At 24.9% G+C, this 18,434-nt stretch overlaps 3 protein-coding genes across 3 annotated transcripts; all 3 read right to left on the bottom strand.

The window, feature by feature from the left end:
* Positions 1–122: 122 nt before the first annotated feature.
* On the bottom strand, positions 123–3,439 carry LOC129618997 (uncharacterized). The gene is made up of 6 exons (XM_055534042.1): positions 3,212–3,439; positions 1,834–2,041; positions 1,538–1,730; positions 1,354–1,476; positions 1,229–1,295; positions 123–1,150 (listed from the first exon to the last, which is right to left on the bottom strand). The coding sequence occupies exons 1-6, from the start codon at positions 3,353–3,355 to the stop codon at positions 245–247; spliced, it is 1,641 nt and encodes a 546-aa protein (XP_055390017.1). The 5' UTR covers positions 3,356–3,439; the 3' UTR covers positions 123–244.
* A 2,286-nt stretch (positions 3,440–5,725) lies between these two features.
* LOC129619054 (uncharacterized) lies at positions 5,726–9,046 on the bottom strand. Its single transcript, XM_055534132.1, has 6 exons — positions 8,902–9,046; positions 7,465–7,672; positions 7,154–7,346; positions 6,953–7,075; positions 6,813–6,879; positions 5,726–6,746 (listed from the first exon to the last, which is right to left on the bottom strand). Exons 1-6 carry the CDS (start codon positions 9,043–9,045, stop codon positions 5,844–5,846), a joined length of 1,638 nt encoding a protein of 545 aa, XP_055390107.1. The 5' UTR covers position 9,046; the 3' UTR covers positions 5,726–5,843.
* A 2,594-nt stretch (positions 9,047–11,640) lies between these two features.
* Positions 11,641–15,741, bottom strand: LOC129618962 (uncharacterized). The gene is made up of 6 exons (XM_055534001.1): positions 15,510–15,741; positions 13,547–13,754; positions 13,264–13,456; positions 12,892–13,014; positions 12,749–12,815; positions 11,641–12,697 (listed from the first exon to the last, which is right to left on the bottom strand). Exons 1-6 carry the CDS (start codon positions 15,651–15,653, stop codon positions 11,795–11,797), a joined length of 1,638 nt encoding a protein of 545 aa, XP_055389976.1. The 5' UTR covers positions 15,654–15,741; the 3' UTR covers positions 11,641–11,794.
* Positions 15,742–18,434: the final 2,693 nt, after the last annotated feature.

Genomic DNA, 18,434 nt, shown 5'->3' with positions numbered 1-18,434 from the left:
AATGTAAAGTATAACTTTGACTAAGAGATGGCGCTATTAACATATTTACACAATTAGTTTTTATTACAAGAAAATTTCAATAGTATAAACTTGCATCATACATAAATACTTTATATCTGCATTATTAGTTACACTTTAGTCTACATTAATAGTTTTTTACTTATTTTTTTTTCTTTATTAAAAACCAATTAAAAAATAGAAACGTAATTAAAGTAAACATAAATTAAAGTTTAAATTTTAATTTTCAACAACTGGTTCCAGAACCCTTATTGCTTGAATAATGAATTAACATTTCTTTCACCTTATTTCTCTGAATTTTGCCTGATACTGTTTTTGGTAGCTCCTTAACAAAATAAACTCCGCCTCGTAATTTTTTAAAATCAGCCAATTTCGTTTCAACTAATTTTAAAATATCATCTGATGTTAAATTACTTTCTGGTTTTTTTACAACCAAAGCTGCGGGTAAATCCGTATACACAATATCTGGTACACCACAAACAGAAACTTCTATTACATCTGGTAATTCTAATATAATTTCTTCAATTTCGGTAGGAGAAACATGAAAATTTTTATATTTTAATATATCTTTTTTTCTATCTACAACAAATAAATAACCGTCGTTATCAAAATATCCAATATCACCGGTACTTATCCAATGATTTTCATCATAAATATCACTTGTGGCTTTGTCATTACCAAAATAACCGGGCCATTTAACGTCTATTCTGATGCAAATTTCTCCTTCTTCGCCAACTCCCAACTGTTTACCATGTAAATCTAAAATTTTTACTTCAGTATTTGGCATCATTTGTCCAACTGAACCACTACGCCTATATTCTATAAATTCCATATTTGAGCAAGAAGCGATTTCACTCATCCCATATGAAACATACACAGACCCATTTGGTAAATATTCTTCAAATTTTTTTATTAATGATGCTGGTACAGTACTACCTCCAGAATTAAATTTTGTTATACTAGACAAATCACGTTTTTCTAATTCAGAACTTTGCGTTATCAAACCTAATTGTGATGGTGGACCTATTAAATTCGTTACACGATATTTTTCAACAATATCAAAGAAGGTTTCAGTTGAAAATGGTTCATCTATAATAACACGTAAACATTTGTTCATCGTTCCCAGGTTTAACTATATTGAAAATCATATACGAGTACAAAATTTGATTAAATTAATTAATATTAAATTACAAAAATAATTTACAATTACCGTAATTAATCCACTTAACCAATATAACGAACTATAAGACATGAAAACGTCATCTTCTGTCAAAGTTCTATTAAGAAAAATTTATTTAGTAAACAAAAACTAAAAATTAATTGTTAAAAAGTTACGTGAAACCAGTTAGTCTTAATAACATTCTATGTGACATACAAACACCTTTCGGTAATCCTGTTGTTCCTGATGAACATAATATAGTTGCAACTTGATCACCTCCATCTTGTAATTTAGGGGGACTAAAACACAAAAGAATTTATGGTCTAAAACACAAAAGAATTTATGGCTTGAATTACTTACACAAAATTTAACTCTTTCCCGGTTGATTTTAAAAATACATCAACTGTTTCTACTCCTTCTACATTACCCTTCATCAAATAAATTGAGGCATTCAGATTCAATTCAGCGTTGCTATCTTTCATAGCTTCGTAATTCTCAGGATCACAAAATATTATCTTTGGTTTTGTAAATGAATAAATATGCTTTATTTCATCTAAAAAATTTAAATTTTTATGTACATAAGTGCAAGTAAATACAAAAAATTATAAAAATTTATTAAGAACATTACACATGATGTAATTTTTAAGTGCAAGTACCTTTTCTAAAAGATGGATCTAATGTGCTAAGTGTTGTTCCACATAAATATGAACCAAAAACTATTGGAGCTAAATAATGACTATTGCTAGCTGCAATTCCAATAATATCATTTTGTTTCAAACGATTTAGTTGAAGATTTTGACATGCTCTTATACTAAGAGTATGCATTTGTTTACCAGTGATTTGTATTCCATTATTTGCACTAATCTGAAATTAAATATACAAGCCAAAGAGAAAAAATTGGAGTTAAAACTTTTAGAGTACAATATTATTATTAATACATACACATCGATGCAAGTTTGTACGGATGATATCGCCGTACAGTAAAACTAAAAACTTCTTCACTGCTGAAATTCATTAATTTCATTTTAAAATTTATAAATTTTAGTTTTATAATTATTGTGAAATATAATTGTGTGTTATAATATGAATATTATAATTTTATAAATATGTATAGCATTAAAATCAGTGACAGACATAAGCTTAGTATTCAAATTTTGTTGTTATAATTTTTTGAAGTAAAATTTTGAAAATGAATGTATAAATGTATTGTATTTTTTTGCGGTGAATAATTCAATGTTGAAAACTTCAAGTTGAAAAATTTATTAAAATATTTGTCACCAGAATGCTATGAAAGACAAAATCGGTATTGTGAATTATAATATTAGTCTATTGAATATAGTATGCATTGATGTTGAGTTTATACATATTAATAATACTTAATAATATTACGAAGTAGCAGACACACGTCTGATATTAATCTAACACAGAAAATATCATACTATCGATCTTATATGTCTGTCAGTACTATAATATTCACTATAATGTTAAGTACAATTGCACAGTTAAACAACATTAAGTATTCGATTTTATAATTAATTAACAATTATAATAGCAAATACTTAAATGTCAAACGGCAAAAGTATGATATTGACACTGGCAATTGAATCACAAATTAATTAAAAGATAAAAGATTTCTTCAGATTATTTAAAATAAATATTTCAAATTAATCAAAATGATAACAACTACAACATTAAATAAAGTGTATAAATATTACTTCTAATAAATAAAGAGATATGTTAATAAATTCAATATATGTATATATTTATTAAATGTTTATACAACTTTATACTACTTTTTCAGTGTATATAAAAATTAGTATTGAGATAATTTTGTTTTACAAAATTAATATACCTACATTTATTTTTAATATACCGTACCTTTCATTTCACATCATAATTTAATGATTACCTAAATAAATTTTAACTAATATATAATATTCACGCACTCAAATAAACTCAGTCACAATTTACTAAAGTATATTTGAGAAGCTACGAGTAAATACGAAAAATTGGCTCACTAAAAATTTATCTCACCTGTATAACCTTATCTGGTACTTCTTCTAATATAGATAAAATAAATTCACCAGCTGATTTATTGTCAATATTAGAATTAGATTGTATTTTTGGCCCATACCAAATTTTTTGTTCAGCATCATAATTTGTTTTACACTTAAACATATTTATGGTTTTGAAATTCAAAAAACAATGTAATAAAAAAAAAACAATTAATTTTTAATTCAATTTTTTTTCTATAATTTAAAATTTTAAGATTTATTGTTTAAGAATGTATGTATGTAGGTATGTATAATTAATCAAATACAATTTTTAAATTTCAAATATTTCAAATTTTTTAACAGTAAAAATCTGAACGAAATTCGGCTATAAACTGAGAGTAAAACGAATATTGTACAGAGTTTTTATGAATTTTTTAAAGTAAACAGATAAATAATTTTATTACCATATATGTATAAAAAATTTGATGTGATCAGCATAGAACTGACCGCAATGTGTATTGTGTATTTTAGTGAAACTGTTAAAGAAATTATGAAAATGATTTTAAAACATACTTTCAAATTTTAAGAAAGTTAGTAAGCATTTAGTTAATATATGTACCTAGAAATATGTAAATAGTAAATAGTAAATTTGGCTCTTAGTAGAGTTTCGCTTTGTGTCATCCGAATTCCTTAAAAAGTTCGTCTGTTAGTTTCGGTAACAACCAGAACTCAGATCAGGAGATTGGTAAAAAATGTAAAATCGAACCCTAGTCCGGCTTCCCAGCCCTGCTATTGCCGAAAATTTTAAACGTTCATTATGCTAACACCCCGAATTTAAACATTAAATTTAAATAAAATTGGGTAACTGTTTTCTTTATATGTGCGAAATTGGAACATAACCATAATAAACTCACACATAAAATTTCATCAAAATCATTTCAATTAAACATGAAATACACGCGCGCACACACAGGCCGATAAATTATCATCTCTCTTAAAAATAATTTATTTACTCAATTCTACCGTGGAGAAGTGTGTGTTCACTAAAAATTCCATATACAAAATTTGGTTCCATCGCATGACCTTCCTTATTGTAAACAATGCGGTCGGTAGTAATAAAATCAAAATGAGTTATACACAAACACAATAATTCTACAGTGTTTACTTTATTAACTAATTGATTCTGGCAACTTTTCATTAAAATGTATATAAAAAAGATCTCGCTGAGTTATCTATTTTCTCGCTGAGTTTTCTGCTTTTTTCTGCGTAGTAGAAACGTATCAATAGATATTTGAATATAATACAAAAGACAAAAGTTTTTGTATACTTTTCGGAATGTGTATGCAATGTATATATATTTTAAGTTTTACTACATTTTTGAAGTCATGGATACTGTATTGGTATGGTATTTGTGGAGTTGGAGTAATTCTGCTTTACTGAGTATAATTCAGTGATAGCGTTATGAACAGAACGGTACAAAAATGTATATCTATTATACTCTGACTTTGAAATTCCTATACACTACAATATAGTTGTAATACACTAATTCAGCGATTCAAATTATAATAAGTTGAAATCTACTTATAATAATATTATTGCAGTTTTAAAATCTACACATACAACGTGGGAAAGCCGCGATGAAACTCTTCATTTAGCCATTGGAAGGAAAATTTGCAGTCTTTTTTTAAAATACCTGAACATTTGAATCTGAAATTTTGATTTTTTTTTAAATATTTGGAAACTAAGTTCAATTAAAACTATTTAACTACAGTTGAAATACTTATATTAACGTATAAATATAACTTTCATCTACATAGTGTGAACAATTTTCTTATTATAGAAGCAATCAATTATAATAAATAATAAATGAAAAAGCTTTTGAACACTTTCATGTTCAAATAGTAGATAATACTGTCATATCTTACTATAAAAGCCTAAGTCCATAAAAGCTCTTATGTTCTACGAAAATTTGAATGTGTCTAAGCCTGTCTTTTTTAATTAATTGAATACAATTACATATTTTATATATAAATTTCGCCAGAGATGGAATTGTAGCCAATAAACAAACGAATAATACCCATTTATTTATAGTTTATATAAAAATATGTACATACATATTATGGTAAACAAAATTGTTCCATCTTGTAGTCGGACATTGTGATGCAAAGATTAATAAAATAATAATTGTTACAAAATAAAATGTATTACAATTTCATTGCAATTATATCACTCTTTAAATTATCTTCAAGGTTCAAACAAGAAGATTTAACTGAATTAATTAAGAATCTAATTTAAATAATCAGATCGGATTTACCGGGGATGCAAGAACTATTACTTTGAAAATTAATGAAAAGCCGGTTTGAGCTAACGGTTAATTTAAAGGTTTAAATTGAAAGGCGTATATACACTTGTTTCTAGTTTTTTCTAATAGCAAAATTGTTTCCCGGCCCTTTCTGCGTTTAGAGAATTAAAATGTATGTATGTATGTAAAAGTAGTACATACTTCATTTAAAGCAATTAAAACTTAAAATCCAAAATCAGATACATTTTTACTTAACTGTATTATTAATTACAATATAAACTTATAAACTACATCAAAAATAAGTAAATTGTTAGCCTAAACAATAAAGAAGTTTAGAACAGGAAGAGAAAACAAATAAATTGAAATTCCATTATCGCGTCGCAATTTCCTTTTGCTTTGAAAATTGATTTGCCATTTCTTTTATTTTATTTCTTTGAATCTTTCCTGATGCCGTTTTTGGTAGCTCCTTAACAAAATAAACTCCGCCTCGTAATTTTTTAAAATCAGCCAATTTCGTTTCAACTAATTTTAAAATATCATTTGATGTTAAATTACTTGCTGGTTTTTTTACAACCAAAGCTGCGGGTAAATCCGTATACACAATATCTGGTACACCACAAACAGAAACTTCTATTACATCTGGTAATTCTAATATAATTTCTTCAATTTCGGTAGGAGAAACATGAAAATTCTTATATTTTAATATCTCTTTTTTTCTATCTACAACAAATAAATAACCGTCGTTATCAAAATATCCAATATCACCGGAACTTATCCAATTATTTTCATCATAAACATCATTTGTGGCTTTGTCATTACCAAAATAACCGGGCCATTTAACGTCTATTCTGATACAAATTTCACCTTCTTCGCCAATTCCCAACTGATTACCATGAAAATCTACAATTTTTATTTCAGTATTTGGCATCATTTGTCCAACTGAACCAATGCGCTTATATTCCAAAAATTCAATATTTGAGCAACAAGCAATTTCGCTCATACCATATGCAACAAAAACAAATCCATTTGGTAAATATTTTTCAAATTTTTTTATTAATACAACTGGTACGGCACTACCCCCGCAATTAAATTTTGTTATACTTGATAAATCACGTTTCTCTATTTCAGGACTTTGTGTTATCAATGCTAATTGTGATGGTGCACCTAATAAATTCGTTACACGATATTTTTCAACAATATCAAAGAAGGTTTCAGTTGAAAATGGTTCATCTATAATAACACGTAAACATTTATTCATTGTTCCCAGGGTTAACTGTATTTTAAATTATATAAAAAATTTGTTTAAATTAATTAATATTACAAAATAATTTACAATTACCATAATTAATCCACTTAACCAATATAAGGAACTATAACACAAGAAGACGTCATCTTCTGTCAAAGTTCTATTATAAAAAAATTTATTTAGTAAAATGACAATTACAAATTAATTAATTTTTTTTTTCGTTAAAAACTTACGTGACGCCAGTTGGCCTTATTAACATTTTATGTGACATACAGACACCTTTCGGTAATCCTGTTGTTCCTGATGAACATAATATAGTTGCAACTTGATCACCTCCATCTTGTAATTTAGGAGGACTAAAACACAAGAGAATTTATGGTCTGATATTCAACTACATAAACTATAACATAATAGGTACATATTTCTTTACTTACACGAAATTCTGTTCTGTTCCAGTTGATTTTAAAAACACTTCAACTGTTTCTACTCCTTCAACATGACCTTTCATCAAATAAATTGCGGCATTTAAATTCAATTCAGCATTACTATCTTTCATAGCTTCATAATTCTCAGGATCACAAAATATTATCTTTGGTTTTGTAAATGAATAAATATGCTTTATTTCATCTAAAAAATTTAAATTTTTATGTACATAAGTGCAAGTAAATACGAAATTTTATAAAAATTTATTAAGAACATTACCACATATGTACATATACATAATTTAATTTTTCAGTGTAAGTACCTTTTCTGAACGATGGATCTAATGTGCTAAGTGTTGTTCCACATAAAAATGAACCAAAAACTATTGGAGCTAAATAATGACTATTGCTAGCTGCAAATCCAATAACATCATTCTGCTTCAAGCCCTTTAGTTGAAGATTTTGACATGCTCTTATACTGAGAGTATGCATTTGTTTACCAGTGATTTGTATTCCATTATTTGCACTAATCTGAAATTTAGAATATTGTATGAAGAAGAGGCAGAGTTAGAGTTAGAATTTTGGAGTATTAAATTGTTGTTAATACATATACATACATATTTATGAATGTGTGTATGGATTATATCGTACAATAGAATTAAAAATTTCTCCACATTAATGTAGTTGAAATTTGACAATTTCATTTTAAAATTTATAAATTGATATTGTCAAGTATAATTGTGTATATTTTCACATAAAAATGTTTAGTGCAATACAAAGTACAATTGTGAATTAATTGTTCTTCAATTTCTAAAAATTAGGTACGGTGTCACTATCAAACAATAGAAAGTATAACTTTGACACTGAATATTGAATTGCAAATTAATTAAAAGATAAAAGAATTTAATAAGATTATTTGAAATAAATATATTAAATTAATTAAAAGATAACATTAATAGATTTCTAATTTCTGTTAATAAAAAATTTGGCAATATTTTCAATAAAAAAATTTTTACTTTTACTGCATTCTATAGAAATTTGGATTCTGACAATTTTGTTTTATCAAAATCGATATTTTATTTCACATAATAGATATAATTTAATTATTACCTAAATATAAATCTTAATAATCGTATTCACACACTTAAATTGAAATGCTCACGTATTAAAATTAAATATATTTATTTAATAGCTACTTATATAGATTAAGTACAATTGGATAGCTTTATATGTGGACCATAGTCATAGCACAGAAAATATATAAATTTTCTTTAAATGCCATACAGATTCAGAAAAGTATTTTTTTATTGCCGAAAACACTATTCTGCTCTTATTCGATATATTAGATATGTATGTATGTATGTTGTTTTAAAATATTTTCAAACCATAATCATTTAGTTTTTTATACAATATTAAATTAATTATATATTCCATTAACTAGAGCCGTTTTACATTTTAATCAAGAGCATTTTTTGTCTCGATCAGATTTTTTAAATTATTGTTAAATTATACAACAAAAACGTCTTGTACCATGGAACGTATATTTTACATATTAATTTATTTACAATAATAAATTAAAAATTTCAATTAGTGAATCATGTAATTTCTACTTACATGTTACTTGCTACATCTTTTTTTAAATAAAATTAAATATAAATTATAATAAAACACTTTTAATCCAATACAAATTCAAGTACAAAGGAATGCGTTCACAGTTACACGTTTCACCAAAAATCGAGCTCACTAAAAATTTATCTCACCTGTATAACTTTATTTGGTACTTTTTCCAAAACAGATAATATAAATTCACCAGCTGATTTATTATCACTATTTGAATTAGATTTTATTTTTGGCCCATACCAAATTTTTTGTTCAGCATCATAATTTGTTTTACACTTAAACATATTTCTGGTTTTGAAATTCAAAGAGTGATAAAAAAAAACTCAATTAATTAAACAATTTTTTTTGTATAATTTAAAACTTTAAGATTTATAATTTTAGAATGTATGTAAGTATGTATGTATAATTAATCAAATCCAGTTCTATAAAATTTTAAATATTCCTTAAATTAATTTTTTATTAAAAAAAATCTGTACGAAATTCAGTTATAAACTGAGAATTAAATGAATATTGTGCAGAGTTTTTATAAGTTTTTGAAGGCAAACAAAAAAAATTTTTTACAAAACTTCAAATTTATTACCGTCCATATGTATAAAAAATTATTAGTTATATACAAATTACTATTTATTAAGAACATATACATATATTTACATACATATATAAAATGTGGAGATAAAAGTCATAAAATTATAGTTATAGATCTATAATCATTATGTAATTTCACAGTATACAGTAAGTGAGATGAATTTTGTTTTAAAAAATATAATTTTAATTTTTTCTATATTAAATATTGTAGTGATTGTTATAGGGTCAAAATACTTATAGAATATTAATTGGTAAGTAATATTTATAATTGTTATACTGTTTTAAAATATATACATATATCGGCAACACAGCTATCTAAATTCTTTCTTTATTATTATTTTCTAATATTTTCTATAGACTTATAAATATTATAATTGTTTTATAATATATAAAATATGTTCAAAATATTAAATAGTTTGAGATGTTGTCATTCTTTATATGGTTACCTGCAGATCTAATATTTTAAGATCGCATTTATTCAGATATTAAAATTATATTGCTGAATAAACCAAGTTAGACTGAAAAATTAGCTCATGTAGTAAATAAGTTTCATTTAGAAAAATTTGTGTAAGTAAAACGGATTTACTTGCTTTCAATAATGTAATTAGACTTGCTAAAAATAAGTAAATTAAATTTTTATTTAATTTTAAAATCCTGTTCGATTTAAAGTAAATTTATCAAAAATAAAATTTTAATAGTCTTCGAATACAGCTACATGGTATTCCAGTAATTATTTTTTACTATGCATAGCTAAGAGAAATAAAGATAACATTGTAAATATAACGGTATGTAAACGGTGTATGCTTATTATACACTGACTGAAATTGCAATAATAATGTTAAATTGTAATACACACAATTCTGTAATTCAAAATAACAAGTTGAAATCTCTAGTATTGAAGATCACTGCAGTTTTAAAATTAGAAAACATGTCATAAAAGTTCCGATCTTTTTTTTAAAGTATTTTGAGTTATTATAAAAGTTTTTTTAAAAGTATTTTGCAATTTGTATTGCTACAACATTTTCAGTTTTAGTTTTTGCCTGATTGTCGGAACAATGTTTGGCTACATTTTATTGTGTAATTATACTTATTTAACTGTTATATATAATTTCCATTGATAAATGAAACATCTTTCTAATATATTTAAATGATACTGTACTGTTATGTCTTATTGTAAAAGACTAAGTGCATTAAAGTTTTTATATTCTAATTAGGTTTAAATTTGGTTTGAATATATTTAACCAGCTGTTTTTTAATTAATAGTATAAAGTTACATATTTTATATATGTACATATACATGTATAATTAGATTAACGGAGATGTAATGGCAAAACAGTAAATGTATGAATTATACACAGACTGAGTCTATTAAAAATATGTAGAGTATAAACAAAATTGTTCGTACATCTTGTATTCGAACATTGTATTGCAATGGTAAATAACAGTTATAAAACGATGTACCAAAACTACATATGTATTATGTTTGTATTATAATCGCATAACAGTTACATAGTGTTGATAAAACATAATTAAAACTTTGTTTTTTGAACATGTACAAACATATGTGCATTAAAACCTAACACACTTTGTCTCAATATGACACAACATTGAATTTCTCTATGGCATACAAATAAAGGTGAATATAACTGTTTCGATTATTAGTGAATGTGTGTTGTGTACTTACTTTTATAAAAAACCTCTATATAAATCTTTAAAGACATAAAATCTAAAATTCGGCAAATAAAGAATAAGATTTTTATCAATCAATCCCTTTCAAATTACCTTCAAAGTTCAAATAAAGTGATTTAATTGAATTAATTAAGAATCTAATTTAAAAAATCAGATCTGAGTTACCGGGTACAAGAAGTATTACTCTGAAAATTAGTACAAACCCGGTTTGAGCTAGCGGTTAAATCGAAGTTAAATGTATTTGTTTCTAGTTTTTTTTTTTTATAATAGAAACAGTATTTCCTGACCACTCTGCCTTTACGAAATCCGAATATATGCTTATTAGTAAAACCCGGAGAAAGAAAGTATATTTTATAATAACACGCAATATAAGGCAATTCAAATCTAAAATACAAAATCATCTTACACCTATCAATCATTCTTGTCTCTTTTGTACATAATTAGTGGTATAAACCCAAACTTGTATGATTCTTCTTTAGGATAAATTTTTGAAAATTCTTCAAATTATTTTGAAAACAAATGTTTAATCTGAAATTTTAAATAGCTAATCAACATTTTTTTTGGAAATGGTTAATTCATTCGAAACTTGTATTTTTTTACAAAGGTTAATTGTATTAAATTTACTTTATTTTTTACATAATTGTAATCTTATTTACATAAACTTATAAGCTACATCAAAAATTATTAAATTATTTGCTTAAAAAATAAAGAAACTTAGAACAGAAAGAAAAAGCAAATAAATTGAAATCGAATTTCCATTCATCGCGTCGCAATTTCCTTTTGCTTTGAAAATTGATTTGCCATTTCTTTTATTTTATTTCTTTGAATTTTTCCTGATGCCGTTTTTGGTAGCTCTTTAACAAAATAAACTCCACCTCGTAATTTTTTAAAATCAGCTAATTTCGTTTCAACTAATTTTAAAATATCATCTGATGTTAAATTACTTTGTGATTTTTTTACAACCAAAGCAGTAGGTAAATCTGTATAAACAATATCTGGTACACCACAAACAGAAACTTCTAATACATCTGGTAATTCTAATATAATTTGTTCAATTTCAGTAGGAGAAACATGAAAATTCTTATATTTTAATATATCTTTCTTTCTATCTACAACAAATAAATAACCGTCGTTATCAAAATATCCAATATCACCGGAATGTATCCAACGATTTTTATCATAAATATCATTTGTTGCTTTTTCATTACCATAATAGCCGGGCCATTTAACATCTATTCTTAAACATATTTCACCTTGTTCACCAATTCCCAATTGATTATTATGAGAATCTATAATTTTTATTTCAGCATTTGGTGTCATTTGTCCAACTGAACCAATACGTTTATACTTCAGAGATTCGATATTTGAACAACCAGAAATTTCACTCATACCATATGCAACAAAAACAAATCCATTTGTTAAATATTTTTCAAATTTTTTTATTAATACAACTGGTACAGCACCACCTCCACAATTAAATTTTATTATGCTGGATAAATCACGTTTCTCTAATTCAGGACTTTGTGTTATCAAAGCTAATTGTGATGGTGGACATAATAAATTCGTTACACGATATTTTTCAACAATATCGAAAAACGTTTCAGTTGAAAATGGTTCATCAATAATAATACGTGAACATTTATTCATTGTTCCCAAGATTAACTATAATTATTCAAGATTAATTATAATTAACTTATAATTTAACATAATTACCATAAATAATCCAGTTAACCAGTATAAAGTACTGTAACAAAAGAAAACTTCATCTTCAGTCAAATTCCTGTAACAAAAATTCAACTTAATTATAAATCGAAACTTATTAGATTTATTAAATAGGTCATTTATTTTCCGCTTACGCAAAATCAATTTGTCTTGTTAACATTCTATGTGACATACAGACACCTTTCGGTAAACCAGTTGTTCCAGATGAACATAATATAGTTGCAACTTGATCACCTCCATCTTGTAATTTGGGTGGACTAAAAATACAAATACAATATGTGTGTTCATTATAAAATTTAACCAATTAACTAAAGACAGCCTTTGATTAAGTACATTAAGTACATGACACTCACAAATTATATTTGATTAATCTTATATATTATAACTTAATCATTAAATGCGTTGGAATCAAAAATTTGAAAAAAGAACTGAGTATTAAACAAAGGCAATATATTTAATACTTCTAATATACGAACTTATATTCAATTATTTTATAAAATACATACATAAAATTTGACTCCTTCCCGGTTGATTTTAAAAATACATCTACGGGTTCTACTCCTTCCACGTGACCTTTCATCAAATAAATTGAGGCATTTAAATTTAATTCAGCGTTACTAGCTTTCATAGCTTCATAATTCTCAGGATCACAAAATATTATCTTTGGTTTTGTAAATGAATAAATATGCTTTATTTCATCTAAAAAATTTAAATTTTTATGTAAGTGCAAGTACATTACATCATATGTACATATGTATGTATACATAATTTAATTTTAAGTCTAAGTACCTTTTCTAAAGGATGGATCTAATGTACTAAGTGTTGTTCCACACAAAAATGAACCAAAAACTATTGGAGCTAAATAATGACTATTGCTAGCTGCAAATCCAATAACATCATTCTGTTTCAAGCCCTTTAGTTGAAGATTTTGACAAGCTCTTATACTGAGAGTGTGCATTTGTTTACCAGTGATTTGTATTCCATTATTTGCACTAATCTGAAATTAATTGTGCGGGTTTTAAGCATTTATGCATATTGCATACAAACACAGAACTCTTATGAATCAAAAATGCTAAAAATTATAAGATTTTCTATTTGAATTTTTTATTTATTTGTAAGTCATACAGTTGGATTTCGAGAAAGCAGCGTTATTAGATTGTGGTCTTTGAATTATTTAGAATTAGAGGTAACTAACCCTAAGCTACACATTATAACATCTACTACATTTTTACCGAAATTAATTGAGTAAAAAATTTTACGTAAATGTCAAAAAATTTATTGAATCATTGCGTGACATACGATACGATATTGTTCGACAAAAACGCTTAAAAAAGCATTTTATTTTCGGCACTCTATATTTTACAAATTAAATTTGGTTTGCTCAAAAAGCATTTCTATTGAAAAAACACCGTTATAAAATTTGTGATGAAAATTTTATGTATGTATGTATAATATGTATGTACGTATATATGTATGCAAGATTTCTTTTTCATTGAATAAAAAAGTTTGACATTTTCTTAATAATGTATGACATTCATTACGTGATTGCCGCACTTACTTCCTACTATAAAAATTTAATTCGAATAAAACTGCAATGAAAGCTTTTGAAAACAACAAAAAAAAAATTAACATTGAAATTACCAAGCTACTTTGTAAGATTGCGAAATTTTTATTCATTAAAATAATAAAAAAATTTTGTTCGATATTTTTTTTTTGTTACATAAGACCCCCTATTGGAAGATTTTTGTCATTTTATGGCAATTTGTAGTGCATAATTTAGAATAAATAATTTAGAATAATGAAGGATACCAAACAGTCTGAGTTAAACTTAGGTCAAAAATACGATTGTGAACATTGTGAAACGTGATTATAAGCTAAATCGGATGTTTTTAATAATATATTACCGCGGATGCAATGAGGTGTACACACAAATTAGTTAATATTATATAATAGAAATTTTCGTAAACGAAATATTGCAAAATCATAACTGCGAAATGCTATTCCGCAAAAAAAACAACACAGTTCAAAGGATTTAACTGCTATACTCATTCGAAAATTGCAATTGCCCTTAAAATTGTCAAATTTGCGCTATATTGCAAAAATTTGGCAATTTTTATGAACAAACACTCTAGCAACATTCATTTATTAAAATAAATATAGCGCTATTTTTAATATGTGTGTATATCGCGATAAACTGCGTTTACATAAAAACTTGTATTTACACCACAACTTTTTGCATGAATTATTGACATACGGTAATATTAAAGAGTCACGAAATTGCTTTTTTGAGAGTTATATAATCAAAAAATTCAGAATTTTTTAAACTTTATTATTATAACAAAGCCACTTACGTTAACTCTAACGCTAGTAGTTTTGAAAAAATAGCGTTATATATTTTATACGAACCTGATAATTGACATTATTGTGTCATATTTTCAAATGCGTTTTTATCGAAACACAAAAAAAGCAGTTTCGTAACTCTTCCGTAATACCGACGATGTAAGTCTCATTCCCCTTATCGAAAAGCTTTGTTGACATGGGGAATGAGACGAATGTCCACTATTAATGCAAAAATCATTGTGTAAAATACATAATGTAAAATCACTACTATCACTATGTGCCCGCTCTGATTTTAATAATATTCGATATACACATTCGATATACATTGTAATTTAATATGTTAATAAATTCCTCAATATTATAATTAAAGGTGTTGACATAATCATTCTAAAATCCATTATAATTATCTCACCTGTATAACTTTATTTGGTACTTTTTCCAAAACAGATAAAATAACTTCACCAGCTGATTTATGATTAATATTAGAATTAGATTTTATTTTTGGACCATACCAAATTTTTTGTTCAGCATCATAATTTGTTTTACACTTAAACATATTTCGGATTTTTAAAAATCAAAAAAAAATATATTAATTGAATAAATAAAAAAAAACAACAAACGATTATTAGGTTTTCCGCTTAAATTTAAAATTTAATAAATCTCAACGAAATTTAATCATAAACTGAGAATATAACAAATACCATACAAGGTTTTATAACTTTTTCAAAAAGTTTACATATGTATATGTAGATTAAAAAAGTAGAATAATACAAAAGAATAACAATATATATATGCAATTATAATATAAGGAATAGGTACACAATAAGGATGGAAAATATAAGTATAACACATATATATAAATATGTATTACAGTAAATTTTTAAAGCTATATAGTATTAAATGAGACGAACTTGTTCGGTTTTCTTTATATATTAGAATAATTGTAATAAGCATCATCCCCCAAGGTGATTACTTCAAATTTAAACTTATATACAATATAATATTTTATTGTGATATAATAATAAATAAACATAACAGAGGAGATAGGTATAATTTGTAATCTCAGTATACTTAACTCATAACACAGACTTCAATAATTTGATATTATATTAAAAATTTGATATATAGATAACAGATAAAACTCACCATTATGAAAACTGTTATAAATTTAATTAAATCAACCATAATAAATTGATATATAAAAAATAAATTGATTAAATCGATTTTAAAATTATAAAAACAATTAAAATAATTAAATTAAATATGAAATAGGTGCTTTCATTGGAATAGGTACTATTCGGAACTATATCGCTGTATACCTACGAGCATTAAATTCATTCCTATTCTAAAATAAATAGAGATCTAATTAATTTAAAATTATTACAATTATGAATTTAAATTGATTGAATTTGATATTATGTATCTGAATTTCAATCGCTTTCAATCTCATACGTTTGACATTTCAATTACCTGGATTCGTGAAAATTGTCAAATTCAATTCGACTTAGCTTGGTTTGGTAATTTTTTTATAAAGAGATTCGCTTCCCGGAAACGCTTTTATTATTATTATAATTGTTAATGTTCGGTGAGTTTTATTTTAAATTTTAAAGCTGTAAATTGCTCACCGAATTCATATGATTTGACATCTATAGATTTTTGTTTTTGAATTTAGAATCTCTTCTTTATACCAAGCGTTCAGTTTAGTTAGTATATCAGTTTAAATAAATATTACAAGTAATTTTGCAATTTTTTAGTATTATTCTTTAAATTTAAAAACCAAACCATTCACAAAAGTTAACCCTTTCGATGAATACCCTACGAGTGTTGTTATAAACATTTATGTAGAAAATAATAACATCTTACTATTATTGTTTCTTCCAAATTCACAACAATTCTTGAGATTATTTTTGTATTGAAAACCAACACAAAAAAAAATAACAAGAATTTTTTGTACCATCATCGTCATTAAAAACATTATTTTTTTTTTCATTAAAAAAGGTGGGTTTGTACATATTTAATTATTATGATAATTAAAAATAATTTCTAATTTTAATCTGAATGTCAATAAATACGTAAAATATGTAAGATTTTTTGCTCGTGTTTAAATTAATTCAAGAGATAACCATTTTCTCTACCATATGAATTTATTATCATTAAAATACAAATATACTTTAATTAAATGTGGAATAATAAAATATTTTAATAATATTAAAATTATATTTGGGGTAAATAAAAAAAGTAGAGGCATCTTTTAATTATGAACAAATTCTTGTTGTTATCAAATGAGAACCACATACAAAATTACTTAATACAAAAATTTTTTTTTATCATAAAAAATAATCTCTGGTCCATATTTAAATATTTATTTTTAATTTAATTTAATAAACAAAAAATTTTAAAATATTTTCACACCAAAGTTTTTTTTTTGTATATTAAGATTATATGTGCATATGTAAATGCGTATGTATAATATAAATAGGTAAGGAGATAATGGAGGTCTTTGCTTTTATAAATTTAAAAAAGGTGAAATATACATAGATTAATTATAGGAGGATCTTCATTCAGGTGATACAGCTAATAGATATAATATGTTAAATACATAATGTTAAATACATAATGTTAAATACATAAAATATATGTTAGTTGTATTTATAGATGATGTATATCATAATATCAGATAAAGAACATCAAGGTAGTAGTGCTTAAAATTATGATAACTACTTGATATTTTAAAAAATATTGGCCTCTATCACCATTTTCACAAAAATTTAAATGAAAAAATTTAGAAATTTGAAATTCTATTTTCAAAAATTAAGTTACTTTTCAATAAAATCTCATCACCTCAATTAATGTGACTAACAGAATATTGTTGTATAGTTTTAATCATATATTATGTACATTGAACATATTCAGTTGATCTGAGTAATATTAATATAATGTAATTATAGCTTTTAACATTATATAATAATGTTAAAAGCTATAATATATAATTTTTAACAGCATCCTGGAGTATTATATTATATGAAAATATAATGGATGGACATGGGGATTTTTAAAAATTCAGCTCTCTAACTTAAACCTTAATATCACCGATTTTTGATAATTCCGAAATATATATGGCAATATCGTATTAGATTTAGCAATTTTGGATGTATTGATTTTTTTTTATTATATTAAGATCCTGAGTTAGAACAAGATTATCGAAAATACCCAATTTTTTCGTAACCGAACCGATACAAATCAAGTATTAATTAACCACTATTATTTCTTGTGTTTAAAAAATTTGTAATAATAATTATTAATTTATTTACAAAATAAATTCCAAGTCATTCAATAA

The sequence above is a fragment of the Condylostylus longicornis genome, unplaced genomic scaffold (assembly GCF_029603195.1).
Source record: "Condylostylus longicornis isolate FDR11 unplaced genomic scaffold, ASM2960319v2 ptg000010l, whole genome shotgun sequence".
Classification (NCBI taxonomy): Eukaryota; Metazoa; Arthropoda; class Insecta; order Diptera; family Dolichopodidae; genus Condylostylus; species Condylostylus longicornis.
The sequence above is the reverse complement of the archived record's forward strand: the minus strand, read 5'-3'. Positions and strand labels throughout refer to the sequence as shown.